This window comes from Watersipora subatra, chromosome 2 (assembly GCF_963576615.1).
Source record: "Watersipora subatra chromosome 2, tzWatSuba1.1, whole genome shotgun sequence".
NCBI classification, from domain to species: domain Eukaryota; kingdom Metazoa; phylum Bryozoa; class Gymnolaemata; order Cheilostomatida; family Watersiporidae; genus Watersipora; species Watersipora subatra.
In genome coordinates, this window is record NC_088709.1 from 31595780 (window position 1) to 31612050 (window position 16271).

Below are 16271 nucleotides of genomic sequence, written 5' to 3' on the forward strand. Positions count from 1 at the left end.
CCGGTTTTTGCCACTTGACAGATCTCACACGTCTTGATGAGTCGTCTCACGTCGGCATTCAGTCCCGGCCAATACCAATTGAGTAGTAATCTTTTTACCGTCTTGTGAACCCCCGCGTGGGCAAGCCTGTGCGTGTCCCACATTACCCGGCTCCGGTCCGCCCGAGGACATAGGGTACACCATCTGGGGTGGCCGTCCGTCGTTAGTCTGACCTCCAGGACGCCGTTTGGGGATAACCTCAGAGCCTCCCGTCTCTTGTGTAGGACCCGGAGCTCGTTACTCCCTAGAGTCAGCTCCTCCTCTGGTAGCTCCTGATCATTTTTTACTGCCCAGTACATCCTGGCCACAGCCTGTGTCCCTTCCATTTGGCTCTGTACCAGCTGTCGAAAATTTCGGTCTCCTGGTAGTTTAATTGCAGCCACGGTGTCAGACTCTCCTTCCAGCAATGCCTGTTTGCTAGGGCCCCCGTCTCGCTCCTCTATTCGGATACACTGTCGACAGTCGTTTGGGCAGACCTGTCGACTCAGGCCGTCGGCATTCCCGTGCTTGACCCCTGATCGGTGTTCCAGTAAGTACGAGAATTCTGACAGAATCTCCAGCCACCGAGCTACTTGAGCCGACGGCTCCCTCCTCCTACACAGCCATCTCAGGGAGGCATGGTCCGTGCGGAGCACGAACTGTTGACCATACAAGTAGGGCCGGAAGTGCTTGACGGCTTTTACTACTGCCAGGAGCTCTCGGCGCGTTACACAGTAATTTTGTTCGGCTGGGCTGAGGGTCTTGCTGTAGTACGCCACTACGGTCTCCCTGCCCCCCTGGTTCTGGGACAGGACGGCCCCCACTCCCACATTACTGGCATCGGTGTCCAGAGTATATTGACTCTTTGGGTTGGGGTACCCCAGCACTGGTGCCGAGATCAGGCCTTGTCGAAGGGTCTCGAATGCCTGCTGCTCTTCTGCTCCCCACCTCCAAGGCTTCCCTTTGCTAGTCAAGATCGTGAGTGGCTTGGCAATAGTGGCGTAATCTCGTAGGTACTGTCGGTAGTACCCCGTGGTCCCCAGGAAGGCCTGCAGTTCCTTTATATTTCGAGGGGTCTGCCATTCGGCCACTGCCTTTACCTTTTCTGGGTCCGTGGACACTCCCTCCGGGCTCACCACATGGCCAAGGTACCTCACTTTCCTCTGGAGGAGCTCGCATTTAGAGGGCTTCAGTTTCAGCTGCGCGGCGGCGAGTCTCTGGAAGACCTCTCCCAAACGGGCCAAATGGGTCTCGAAGTCTGGAGCAATTACGATGATGTCGTCCAAGTATAGCAAGAGGGTTTTCCAATGGAGCCCGTGAAGTACAGACTCCATCAGTCTTTGGAAGGTGGCGGGGGCCGACGTCAATCCGAAGGGCAGTACCTTCCACTTCCACAACCCGCTTCTCGTGGCAAAGGCGGATTTCTCTTGAGCGTCCGGATCTAGCGGTACTTGCCAGTATCCACTGGTCAGATCCAACGTACTAAAAAATCGGCTTCCTGCCAGGGCGTCCAGGCTTTCATCAATCCTAGGGATGGGGTACGCATCCTGTTGGGTGACCGCATTCAGCTGTCGATAATCAATACAAAATCTCCATCCGCCATCCTTCTTCCTCACCATGACGACTGGGGAACTCCATGCCCCATTGGCAGGCTCGATCAAACCCTTTTCCAGTAGTTCCTGTACTTGTTTGTCCGCTTCTGCCTCCTTGAGGGGTCCCAACCGGTGGGGGGGTTGTCTGACCGGCCTGGCACCCTCCATCAGGGGTATGCTGTGGGCGATTCGGTCGGTCCTTCCTACGTCGCCATCATACTTGCTAAACACGTCCTGGTACCTGGTCAGAAGATGGGCCAGGCTCTGCTTCTCTCCTTCGTGCCGGCATCCTGGGAGGGCCTGCTGATATAGCTCAACCAGGTGACCCGGGACGGCTTCCCCCGTCTTTACCGTGGCACACCCCACTCCTGATTCGTCGAGGCTCCCGTGTTCCGGCCCAGACCAGAGATCCGTCTGTATGTCCTCTTCTTCCACAGCCGTGTATGAGCCAATGACGTGTCCGGCGCCCAACTCTATCGGTTGACGTCCGGGGTTCAGGCATCGTATGGTGACATCACCCCCCTCTCCAGGCCTGTTCAGGCTGCATGCCACGGGTAGGTGTGGATCAGAGCCCTCTATCAAGCCCATCGGCACGTAATTTCTGGCGGAGATCTTCCCCGTCACTCTTACCTCTGACAAGGGAGGGATAGTAACTTTTTTCCAGGCGTGAACGTTGGACACCATTATCCTCCCGTATTTGTCGGTGCAAGTAAGTTGCCTATTCCCTAGGGAAATGACGGGTCGGCCGAATTCAATCTGACACTTGTGGGAGATCAGGAAAGGCATACCCAGAATAGCGTCTTCGCTGATCTGGCTTACGAGGAAGTTCTCCTCTATAGCCACGTCCCTGATCCTTCCGGTTAGCCTTATCAGTCCATAAAACTGGAGCTTGCTACCATCTGCCATGAGTCCATACCGGTCATTCTCTTCTAACTGCACCCTCACTCGCTCCGGCATTCTGTCGAACACCTTTTTGGAGAGTAGGTTAGTGTTGCAGCCGGTGTCTATGAGGAACAGGAGGTCTTGCCTCTCTACCTTTCCCGGTAGGAAGTAGCTCGACCTATGGGGTTTCTCCAAGGCTCCAACCCTTGGCAACCCTTCCCCCGTTGCGGCGGTATTGAGCATCTCTTCCGATTTTTTCCTCCTCGGACGTCCCCTAGGCCTGTCCGGTGGTGGACTCTTTTCGAGCTGGTCCTCCAGGCTTTCCTCGGGAGTAGCTGGCCTTGTGCTCTCCCCGTACCGGCCTGTCGGACCCGACACCGGACTCGTGGGTTGGCCTAGATTCCCTCCTCGGAGATGGCCGCCTCGGGTCGGCCCCCGTCTCGGGGGTTCGGCTTCATTCCAGCCCTTTTCGTCTCTGGGTCTATGGTACTCCAGTCTCTGGAGATGCTCCACCATTGCTGGGTCCTCGTTCCATCCTGATCCGGTTGATACGGATCTCCTGAACGGATCAGCGCCGGTGGGGCCATCTCTCTCTGACCTAACCTGTCTAGGCTTACGGCGGGGTTCCATTTGGGTCGCAAGCTCCCTCCTTCCTGATCTGTACAGCGTTGGTCTCTCGAGAGCTTCAGTTACCCCTGAATCCGCTCTCTGTCCCGACCCTTGCTGTCCAGATCGCTCGGGGTGCTCGGCCCTAGTGGGACCTCTCTTCCGCCCTGGCCTCTCTGGTTCTCTGGTACGTCCATAAACTCTTCGTTTCTCGTCCAGTCTCTGGATCTGGTGGAGGTATTGCCGCTGCGCCTGTTTGGCCGCCCGCGGTGAGTCCCGGGGGCTCGCCTCGCATCCCTCTTCCTCTTCGTCCAGTTCCCATAGACTTTGATATGGGTTGTAGACGGGAATCGTTTCTACCGGGGGTCTCTTGACCGGTGCCACCGTTTTAGTCGGATGCTGCCAACCCTCCGGATCAACTCCAGATTCCCTTCGACTTGTATTGTTACGTTGTCTGTGTTTTTCGTGTCCGGGTGCCCTTGTGCAGCCAGCAGGTAGACCTACTGCTGCGGGCCGTAGGCGTTTCCCTGGTCCTGCCTATAGGGTGTCCTCTGATTTGCCTGCCTCCGCGGACAACTTCTCTTCTGGTGGCCTTCCTGGTTGCACCCCCAGCATCTCGCCATTTCCTTTTTCTTCGTCCCGCTTTCTGTAATAGACTGCGGTCGATGGATATACAATTTTAACTTGGCCACTTCTTTGGCTAGGTCCGTCACCGAGGTCAACAGCAGCTCGAGGGTATTCGGGGTAGTCCTAGCCACCACAATCGGCTCTTCGGGGCCCTGTTCTCCCTCGCCCTGTCCTGTCTCGTCTGGCTGGACTGCCCTGACGTCCGACTTGAAGGGTTGGGCTTGGTGAGACGCCATACTAGGTCGAACCTGTAAGTACTCGTTCCCTGCTCTCACGGCTGCCTCTAACGTAGGAGTAGGCACCGCTAGCAGATGTCGCTGCAAATAAACATTGCCCAGCGTACCACAGAACGTGTCCACGGCCATCTCCTCTTTTAGGCGATCTGACATTTCCCCAAACGCGATGTCGGTCAGCTTCTCTATTTGGGTGGCGTGCTCAAATAGCGTTGCTTGCTGGTCCTTTTTTAGGCCCTGCAGTTTGGCTCTGGCTTCTTTGGGTGTCAGTCCAAACCTGGCCCGGAGGTTGTTAAATACGCCGTGTATGGTCTGCCCGTGTCCACAGTCCTTAGCCTGCCCTCGCAGTCTCTCTCGGATGTGTAACAGCGCGGACCCTGGCCCCCAGTCATTTGCAACGGCTACATCGTTGAACTGCCTGATGAAAGCCTCTACATCGCTATTCCCGTCATATTCTGGGGCTCTGAATGTTTCTCTTGGTGCAGGGGGTCCCTGTGTTCCCTGGTTGACGAGCAGTCTTTCCAAGACACCTGTCAGTCGCTCTAGACCTCCTAATCCCTCCGTTCGGAGAGCTTCCGGTCTTTCCGCGCTGCGAGTCCGTCTGGTCATACCTGCGTCGTCTTTTTAGTCCCTGTTAGTCGTCCTGTTGTGGGTTAAGCAAATCCCACTGCTGCCACCAGTGTAAAGGATCTGACTCTGGTAGCTGAGTCAGCTTTACTTCCTAACAAGGGAGTCGCAACCTGGGCTACTGGCTGACCTTGTCCGAGGCCTGACTGACCTGCCTGTGGCGGTCCAGTCAGTCCAAGACAAGAATCTAGTAGTCAGGCTTGCTCCGAAACCAAACCCCCGGCCTGCCTCTGGATCTCTATCCCAGGCTAGTCTGGATCCACTAATGGCTGGTCTTAAGACTGGATCTCTAGTGCCATGGCACACCCGATCGAGCCTAGACAAGGCCGTGGATCGCCTCCTAGCCTTCTTAGAGTCACCCTGGCAGTTCCGTCTGTTGGTTGCACTGAGCCTGCTTGTACAATCGGTGAGCCAACCAGGCAGGCGTCAATAGAAGCAGTTCGTATGAGTATATAGCAGTTTATTATCGATATCTTCAATACAAGTATGCACAAGTATGAGTGGAATCAAGCACACCTTGCCTATCTATCGCGCTGGCTTATATAGCCAGCGCCTATAGTTTAGCTCCGCCTACCGATCTATTTATATCACAAAGGACATGCAAGATATAACAGGATTAGTATGGTTATGTAACAAAAAGGCAGTTCAGTAGTATAGTTATATAATAATAAAAAGGCAGTTCAAGTATGTGATAAAGGAAGTTCGAGAGGTTCGGGTAATTGCTAGTGCGGATATATATATATAAGTGCAGTAAATAATATACATGTATGTCCCGGTCCTCCACACTATGGTGCCTCACATAAAGCAAAGTCTGCTACTCATAAGTAAATAGACATCTTAAAAAATATGTTCTAATCTTTGCATAATTTAGACATGCGCTTTTATTGAGATAGTCAGTAGGTGATAGCTATGCATTTTACTGCATTCTCAGAAGTTATGTACCATGAGCAATGTCCTCGAAGTTTACATTTTGAAAAGATCCCCGCCACTGCAATTGTTTTGTATCTAATAAAATAACAGCGAATTGAAATTCAAAAATGGCTACTTAATAGTTAAAATGTTATCATATCCAAAATTACTAAAAACTTTTGTATAAAGTATTTTAAAATGCGACGTTGGTTAAATGGTTGACTGTTTTAGTTTTGATGGGAGCACCATTATGACGCGATATAAGCTCTGAAGGATATCAGGCTATGTTTATGCCATCTTAATATCACATATTTATTCTGATTCAAAGCTTTAAATCATAGTAAATTCTCCCAGCAGATGCTGCGGTATGACCCGACTTTTCAGTGCAAAACAAAAACATAATCTTATGGCACTAGTAGCTAGTGTGACGGTCACGAAGGTTGGGATTTAGGATGTCTGATTTGCCATAAACATCCGTCGATGGTTTTATCGATGACGCCTGTTACTCCTGGTAACTATCTTAAAAGAATTACGTAGGCAGATTAGAGGGTAAGGTACAGTTAGCTAATAAATGGTACGAGAAGAAATTTCTTTGAGATTAGCCAGAACAGCAACCGTATCATCGTCCATAAAGCAATTAATCATTTCACGTCGAGATACGACTAACATTCTTTACGTTAGTGCTTTTGGTTGATATAACTACCTAGCGTGCCGTTAATAGCGTCCCTTTTGAGATAGCAGCTGCCACTCAGCAACAAACTCGAGCTTTAGAATACTTATCCCGTCACATTAATGTTGATTGATTTGAAAGACCTAGGATGGCTTCTATAGATAGCAGCCGCGTAGCTCAGTTGACCTAATACTGACAAGTCATGAACGCATAAATATTTATACAGGCGTGTAAGATTTATGTGAGCATCTACAATGATGAGGGGAATATAATTTTTATTGAAGGAAAAATTAATTATTCTATGCTTGTTTCGGTTGCAGCTGTAGATTGAGCTAGTCGCATCTAAACCAGCTTGTGCCAGCCCAAGCGGGCCATCAATCATCGAGTTCACACCTTTTTCTATTGTTTTGGTCGTTAAATGGATGCAAATAAAATATTAAACAGGGTTTCCAGGGTCCTCAGCCACAGCACGAGCTTGTTGATTGCCAAAGCCAGCCATTAAAATCTTTCAGCCATATTGAAAAATGAGGAAAGGCGCTGACGGGAACAAAAAATCAATTTAATAATGTACATATATACAGAGATATACAGAGGTAGATACTGTAGAATTGCTTTGAGTGAGCTGATCTTTTCAGTTTCTGTAAAGACCAACTTACACCAATTTTCATAGATTTTATCAGAAAGTATCAGTATTTTTCTATTATTTGCGATTGTTTTTGATGTTTGAGGTGATCTGAATGCCAGGATGTTATAAGATTAAAATTGTTAAAATACTCCAATCAAGCAAAAGTGTGGTCCTATAGACTAAAGAATTGCACTATAGTCGTCCTGTCATGTATATTTGCAACTATAGATGTCCTGGCTATAGTTGCAATAAAACTGACAGAGACACATAACGCTGCAACTTGAACACAACCAATAACAACTATAGCAACCATAGCAACTAGTGATGTCATATCGTCACTTCTTTTTCTGAGCGTTTTAACGACGATCAAGATTAGTTGATTTTAATCTTAAAACATCCTGACAATTAAATCACCTAAAACATCAAAAACAATCATAACTGATAAAAAGATCTTATACTTTCAGAGAAAATCTGCTAAAATCTAGTGTAAGCTCATCTTCAAAGTGTTTCAGCACATGTGAGGCAAAACAGTTTAATATTTGTATATTTAAATCTCTTTATTGTTGATTTTGAGACAAAAATTTCTAAAATGGTTGGCATATGCTTACTTTAAATTTTAGACAGTTGTCTAGAGATAGCAAAAGAGTTGGTTTCACTGATTCAACACGAAGCGGGCCCCTGCCGTCCCCGAATGGATATTCGTATGAGAAGAAGAAAAAAGGTAAGGCACACTTGCCTTGTAAATGATATTCAACTTGGCACTAGTAACTCTCTCTAGCATCGCTAGTGGAAAAAGGAAAGACCATAAATTAGCTTTAATTTTTGGTTTGTGGATGATTTGACCACAGAAAAGATGAGAAACATGCCTTTTATTCAGGAGGTGACATGATACACAGCCTTGACACTGCTAGTTATTGATTAGAACACAGTTTATTTTGTATTTACTTTTTGCTAACTATTCGCAGTGTACTACATTTCCCATATTTTGTGTTATCTGTACATGTAAGTGGTATATATAAGTGTTATATGTAAGTGTTATGTGTAAGTGTTAATTGTTATGTGTAAGTGTTATATGTAAGTGTTATGTTTGTTTACAGCTTGGCTTGAGTAGAGTGGAATCTGGGCTTAAATTACAGAATTTGTTTTTTATGTTAAAACCATCGCCTGTAAAATGACATATTTACTTAAGAATTTAATGTAATTTGTTTAATATATTCTATGCTTAAAAGCCAAATAAACATTTGTATTAAATACTGCAAATGTTTTATATATAAGAGAAATTTGAAACATGCATTCCTCAATAAATAATGAATAAAAAAGACTCTCACTTTATCTTAGAAACGTGTAACTACAAAAATATGTTTGTCAATGCTGACTCTTTTTGGCTTCAAGTCAAAGGAAGGCTTTACTTTCTTTCTCTTCTTAACCACTAGCACTAACCTTGTTAACCACCAGCATTAAGCTTGTTAACACCTAAATATTAAAAACAACGAAAGGTATAAGACAATATAAAAGATATAAAACACTATTGATTATTATCTAAATGATGCTAAAGAGAATTGTGCTAGTAAAGGTTTTATTGTGTTAGATAAATAATCTATCTTTGAGGTAGTTCTCCAGTAGTTAAAGACCTGATAGCCATTAGTTCATAGAAAAGCAGTTTGGTTGCCTTCAACCGTCCCAGTTTCTGGTTTGGCAACAGAAGAGACATTTGGTTCTATAAGCTCTCTCTTATCTATGCTAGCAATGTGAACATTAAATTCTCTAGTCATTGCAGCTTTCTGGCAATCCATTGAAAGAATTTGCTGAGTGTTATGTGTTTGATACACTGCCAGCCTCATGTCTAACAGTGTATTTATAAGTTTTGCACATTTTACTCTACGTTAGGTATCACTAGTAAGAGATAATATCAGTAGTATTACTAGTACTGATGTGTCATACCTATATACTGTACTATTACATGTGTATCATGTACTTTGTAAATCTTATTGAGTGCTTTACCCTATACTCTGTGTTCTGTATATTAAAGAGCTTTAACCTTGTCATACCGGCTGTAAATGCTATAGTAAAATGTGCTAACACTGTGACAGTGTAAGCTCTGTAGAGTGTGTGGACAGTGTAGTCAAATGTCGGGCTGTTGTAGTATAATGTGTTAACACTGAAGTAAAGTTCGCAAACACTCGTGATAGGGTTGTGGTCATTCACTAACTTTCAAGAGAAATATTAAACAAAAAAATTAAACACGTTATCTCAGAAGCTTTGCATGGTTTTTGCCAGCTGCATTCTTTAGAGACCAGACTTGGATTTTGCCAATATGTATTAGTAGTCTCTTGTAAGTTGTAACAAACAGGATACAGCTCTATATTAAAAAATATTTATTGTATAAGTTGACCATAAGGTCTGTCCAAGTTTAATCAGTTTGGTCTACAGCATTTGTTATTATTTATTATTATAAAGACAAAGGAATGGTTCATCACTTTGCCAAAAGTGATTTTACATTTTTGATTTTTAATGAACCGGTAGTGAAGTTTTTTTAACTAGATTCAAGTTCGTCATTCTCTAAAAATTTTATCGGTCAGTCTGATAAACTTTCTATTGTGAATTTTTCATTAACAATTTAAGTAGTATATGAGTTTTTGTTTTATTGTTTTATAACTATAGCGGAAATACCCAGCATTGTTTGGGTCAGGTATACGAAACAAAATTCACATGTGATTTACTTTTTAGCTTTATTCATCAATCACATTATATTCTACAATAATTTCTATTAAAAAAGCTTATTTAATCTGGCTATAAAATCATAATTTATAATGACATAACACTTAAAATAATATTTCAATATTTGAATCTAAGACAGTACATCTTTATGGATAATATTCTCTGTTTCTTATTTGCTCCATAAAAATCATTATAGCCTTCAAAGAATATAAGCACAACGTCCTAGATATACTTTTAAGTAATGTCGTCCTTATCAATAAAAATTTATAAATGAAGCTGGCATCGCAAGATGTTTCCTTTAAATACTTTTCAAGAAACTTCTAGAAGAATTTTGAAGAATGTGGAATAAGTAATTTACCTATCTAAGTAAGATAGCACAAGTATTCTGAGGGTTTCAAAAGTGGATGATTAGCTCAGTTGGTAGAAGCATCAGCCTACAAAATCGCATTTAGCTTCATCTTCATTTTAAAGCACTTTAGCCCCGACACTCATTACGCTATGACTCACTTGGTGATCTTAAAGTTTGTTTTGACTAAAACTTGAAGGAGTATTAGAAAAACCACATGCAAATTTTCTGACACAATGCTTAATTAGGAGTTAGTTTTTATAGTGGACAAACAAACAGACAAACAAAGACAAATTCAATTTAATTCATTAACTTAAGATTATAACCATAAGCTTTTTAATTTGTTGTTTATCATAATACATAAAAATCTTTTTTGCAATTATCAGAAAAGCTTGTCAGAAATGAGTTTATTATCAGAAATAAGATTTGTGCTGCATACACATCATTACTTTTATAGCTGAACTGAACAGAGTTCAGTATAAAGTCATTGGTTTCTTGTTTGAAGAGACAAATATGTCACTACTAGAAGTGCGAAAGGTGGATCAAAAGACTAGAAGAAAAAGATTGGCATGTCTGTGATAGTCAATTACACTTTTGGCATGTCTGTAGCAGTCAACTCCGCCCTTGTAAAAAGGGAACTGACTAATTCAAATCAATCTACCATCTGGTCAGGAACTGAAACGAATTAAAGCCCATGGCAAATCATTCCTTGGATACGTCCTTTGTCATTCTATTCACCAGCTGCCTGCTGAAGCCAAGCCGTGATAACGCTCAAAACCTTCTACCTATCAATCCTTTATAGATTTTGGCACAGCTAAATCTGACTTCCTTTCTTTGCACATTTTGTCATGGTACAGGAATGCCTTATATCTGTAGAAGCATCTCTATGACCCTCTCATTTAGGCGTCTGATAAAAGTAAAGCTGTCATGGCCAATTAAAGTTAGATATTTCAAAATTTTAAGTCTGCCATTTGATCAGCTTTGCAATCTGACCAGAAATTTTAAAAATTTACATTAGCCTTTTGCAATGTTGAGTAACAAAAACCAATCCTTAATTACCGTGAAAAGTTGTTCTAGAGTTTTATCGAAATGTTTCATAGTTAATTTAAAGTTGTTGTCATTAGTTCATCTTGTTTGTGATCGCCGAGATAGTTTAGAAAGTTAGGCTTTATCATTAAAATGTTGAAGTATCACTGTAGCTTTAGCTAAAACAGAAATTAGCCTCATCAAACACTGGGTTTGGCTGGTATCTTCACATTGTTTTTGTATTGGAACTTAAGCTACAAGCTTATTTCTACATGCAATAACAAGCTAGCGATAGCTAAAACAACCAGAGGATATTGAAGAGGATATACTAACCAAAAGTTGGTTTTTGATATTAGCATCGCTTGATTTTGTAAATGGTCACATGACCTAATTGGTAGGTTTAAAATGGTACTTTATAGTGTTTTGAGCAGTCTCGGTACAATTTGGAGAGCTAAGTACAAAATTTCATTAAACTAGAATAATTTGCCCAAAAAGCATACAATGAAGCATTTAGTATGTACAGAAGCGTTACTTGGTGTACGCTTAGTTAACGACTTATTTAGATTTAAACTTTTAATAATTTTTATTAAACCAACTTTTTAAAAATTTTAAATGTAAATAAAGTGAATGTACTAATTTTTGCCTAGCAGAACTAAAAGCACCATTTTCTCATGAGTCTGGTAAAAAGGTAGCTACACTTTGGAAGCTGTATTCGGTGAAGCAGTCAAAACACTTGAATGCCCCAAGCTCGAATTTGATCAGCTTTAATAATACTCGCTTTTGTCAGGTAGAACCAAACTCTGTGTTTGGTTGTACAACTTATTATTAACAAATGAACTATTCAATTATAATTCAGAACTCACTAAATTGAGCCTCACGACTATATGATTGGAAACAGTCAAAATGACGTAAAAATTTGCAGTTCATTTGGGTACTTGTCAACTTGTGTTGCTTTAATTGAGATATGCGCAGTTTGGCAGCTTTGATTATGTATGAAACACTATCAACATGTATGTTTTTCGAACAGTCTCCTAAAAAAGTCTATTTGATTGAAACAATTTTAATCTAGACAAATATGCATAAATTAGCTGCATGAACAAAGACAAACAGAGTGCGATTATAGAGTTATTTGGCAATATTACTAGCTTATATTGGCAAGCTGCACTCTCCACATAACATTCAGCACAGGTAAAGGTTTATGATTGGATAACTGAGTGCATAAAGTTTATCCGACCGGAGAGATTTTGCTATTTATAACATCATTAAATAAATCAGTGTTCTAGATTTTTCTAGAGAGAGTTGGTTAAACGTTTGAAAAGTTTCATATACATGTACTACTATGTATATTATTTCATTAATAAATAAAATTATTATTGTTTATTTCATATCCACTGAGAGTATTACGAGTGTTTAACAGAACTAATAAGTTTTGCTTAAATTGTTCCTCTTCTTCTCCTTCTTTTCTAAAAATTGCTCTGTAGTACTTGCGACCAAAGTTTGAAAAAAAATCCAGAAAAATTTCGTAATGCCCTTTTTAAAGTAGGCGTGAGAGATTTCAGCCAGGCTAAATTTGATTAATGAAGACATGAATCCCGTAACAAAAATGACTCTAACCAAAATGAAATTTTTTGAAAAATTGATACAAGAAGCATTCACTGTTGGCGCAATCTGAAACATTCAGGTTTCAAAGACAACACAACATTCTTTAGCAAAGATGAACTTGCATAACATTTTAATAGACTTTATCAAAAAGTAGCTTTATTTTTTTATCACTTGCGATTGTTTTTGATGTTTGAGGTGATCTGGCTGCCAAAATATTTTAAGATTAAAATTGACAAAACTTGATCGCGGTTAAAATGCTCAGATCAAGCAAAAGTATGGTTATGACATCTATAATTGCAAAGAGGATAGCAACAATAGCAACAATAGCAACTATAGCGACAATAGCAACTAGTGATGTCATCTTTTACATGCTTCCCTTCTGAGCGTTTTAACCGCAATCAAGTTTTAACGATTTTAATCATAAAACATCCTGGCAGTCAGATCACTTGAAACATTAAAAATTATCACAAACGATAGAAAAATACTGATACTTTCTGATAAAGTCTGTTAAAGTTTTGTATAAAATAATCTTTAAATATAGTTAGGAATTATTTCATTTTAAAGCAGAAAACTGCATTCTCTATGAACAAATAAGTGTTATTTATCACACCCTTTTGTGTTCACCAATATCAGTGAATAATATGGTGTGGTTTCTGCCACTAAATTCTTAAATTTAGTTTTAACCCTTTCAGGAAATATTAACTCAGCACCAGAAGTCAGGGATGATGAGTCTGCATACTATAGCGAGATCGGAACTTATCATAAAAGACACGAAAGAGACAACTCGGACGTACACTATGCCTCTAGAAATATACGTGACACGCATTTCTACCACGTTGTCGAAGATGACAAGCCCGCAGCTCCCCGTGTACCGCCTACGAACTCGGCAGCGCGGCCACCAGATGGACCCGTGCTCAAGCCGCCCTCACTCCACAAAGAGAGAGACTTTCACCTACCATACCTCAATCCACGTCAAGAAAGCAGATTTACTTATACTAAAAATAATGAAAGGTAAATATTTAAAATTTCTTTCAAGGAATAAATGTTAAACAGTATGTTTATCAAATATTATAAAACTCGCCAAGTCAAAAACCACGAAAACATCAGGTCTTTTTTTAATATAATAATTAGTTGGCTTATTTAGGCAAAGGAAATCAATTATTTTAATAAAATTTGGTATTACATTGGCATTATTTGAGGATGTCATTGTAACGAAAATCAATCTCCAGAAACTAAGGCTATATGTACTTGTATCTTGACCCTCAGTTTTGAACTGACATATCACTTGGCAAAACTACTATGCGAGGATTATGGAGATCACTTGAAGTGTATATTATCATATATACAAACATATTATATTATAATAAATATATTATATTACATTAAATTAATACTTTATTATGTATATTATATTATAGTATGCTGTGTTATCACCATATAAATGATATATCATTGGAGGTGTATATGTAGATGCATCCACACTATTCTTATATATTATATTATTTGAATATTAATGACACTACGCCATTACCGCTAATATTATTGTACAATATTAATATATAATGTGCAGTTAAACACAGAAACTATATATTAATTGCTGGAAAAGATGGTCATGGCTTTAAAAACCTTCATATATTAAAGTTCTCAAAGAAAGCTATGCAGGTTTCAACTATTGAATGCTTCAGTTACAACATTTTAAAAGACCAATCAAAGAGAGTTTAACAAAGGTGTCCGGGCTGACAGCCGTATTCCGTTAAGCAGCATATACTGTCCTAACATAAAGTGCACACTCAAACTAATGCTCTTTGAAGATGAGAGCCGCCGGTTTGCATTGAAAAGAAACTCGTTAGATTTAGGGATAGGCAAAACTTTAATCTTTGGCCAGACTCCAACACGAAGTAGTACCATTTAGACAGCCACTTGGGTTTAAACTAGGTTTCATTTGAAAAAAAGCATCATTAGTTGTCGAACTTGCATTGCATGGTAATACCAAACTGGTTGTGGCTGCCAGAATATACTATGTGATTACTATTATATCAGGAAAATCATTGCCAAACGATGCATAGTAGGAACTAGTCATGATGTGATTATAACCAATCCATATCTGTTCACCATTAGATAATCGGCACTCACCCACCTTCAGCTAAAACACATCTGTCCACCACTAATTAGTCCTCATCCGCTCACCATCAGCTTGCCCATGTCTGCCCTTTTCAAGCTAGCTAATCTAGCGGTGTCTTTAGACAGACTGACAGATATGCCTTCCCTTAGAGTAACAAAGATTGAGCAGATATGGGAAGATGTGGGACACCTATTGGGTAGTCAACGTCCATCATTACCTAATCCACATTTACCTACTGGTAGCTAAACCATATCTACCGACATAAACTAACCCAAACCTGCCCACCACTAGGTGTCCCAGATCTTCCCATATCTGCTCAATCTTTGTTACTCTAAGCTAAGGGAAGGCATATCTGTCAGTCTGTCCAAAGCCACCGCTAGATGTTAGAAAAGGTTTCCATCATATGGGATTCAAACTCTCAACCTCTAGCAAGGTGAACCAACATTTTCAAAACTGAGCCAACTAGCCACTCCCTAGTATTCCAGAATAATTGTGCAAATACTTAGTCTCAGGTCTCTATCGTCACTGCTGACAATTCCTTATATAACACTAGACTACCAGAGTAGAAGTAATGGAGTAACATCAAAACATTTCAAATAAAGCCACTATGCGCATAGTTTAATCGCTATATAACTGGAGTTGTCATACTGTGTAAATGCAACCCATATCAACTAAGGGAGGTTTAATCAACATTTGGATAAAGTTTGTCCAGTCACTGATACAGTAGCGCTGACTCTACTAATGACTTCTTCACAGTTAGGTAATGACTTCCTTTTGTCTCACTGTTTGGTATCGATTTAGTTTAGAGAGTTATGAGTGACCTTGTTGTAAGGATATACATGTACAAACATTTTGTGCCATAAATCTTAACAACCTGATAATATCTGCCATTTTATGGCAGACAAAATGCAGTAATTTCACTCAAGACGAAGCTTCACACGTGATTTAATGCATCTTTGAAGTGATTCACATAGCTAGTTATTGTGCAACAACCCCCCTGCGTTGATGAAATACTTTTATCTTCAATATGTTTACTATTTTTATCTTGAGTTGTTTACCGGTCAAAAAGTTACTCAGTGTGACAAAGATATAATCGCCTGTATAGAATATATGCAGGTGGTGAAGTTATATGATAATTTCACCAAACAAAGTAAAAATTCTCATATCTTTATTATGTATAAATTTTATATATATTATATATAATGTTTCATAAACAGAAGGATAGCACTGTTGTTGTATTTTTAATTTATTCATCGTCATCTGGTCAATGGCAATAATATTCCCCATCTTATCGTATCAGCAGCAGAAAATTTGAAGATATATAAAAAGAGGATATTTCGGTTACACAAATCTGTACAAAGACTTGTGTACTACCGATCACGTATTCCAGCTAACCATACTTCAGCCAATCTTATCACAAAATCATTGAGCATATGGCTTTATTCCAAATCTGCTCGTTTGTGCATCTATGTTACAGGTTTTAAAATCCTGCCTAAACTATGCCCAGAATATTTGTATTTATCCTTCCACACATATGACAAACATCATTTCCTATTCTGTGACACCAACATACTGCATCCACCATCATATGTTTCAGTTTATGAACTTTCTGTTACTACAACCTTTAATTCACCATCCAGAGACCTTCACAATACTATTAGATTATCA

At 40.7% G+C, this 16271-nt stretch overlaps 1 protein-coding gene across 1 annotated transcript in view; it reads left to right on the forward strand.

The window, feature by feature from the left end:
- Positions 1-16271, forward strand: part of LOC137387479 (uncharacterized) — a 37342-nt gene that overhangs the window by 19177 nt on the left and 1894 nt on the right. Inside the window, exons 5-6 of the mRNA XM_068073912.1 lie at positions 7410-7510; positions 13174-13492. Coding sequence (XP_067930013.1) covers positions 7410-7510; positions 13174-13492 — 420 coding nt within the window. The remainder of the gene's footprint in view (positions 1-7409; positions 7511-13173; positions 13493-16271) is intronic.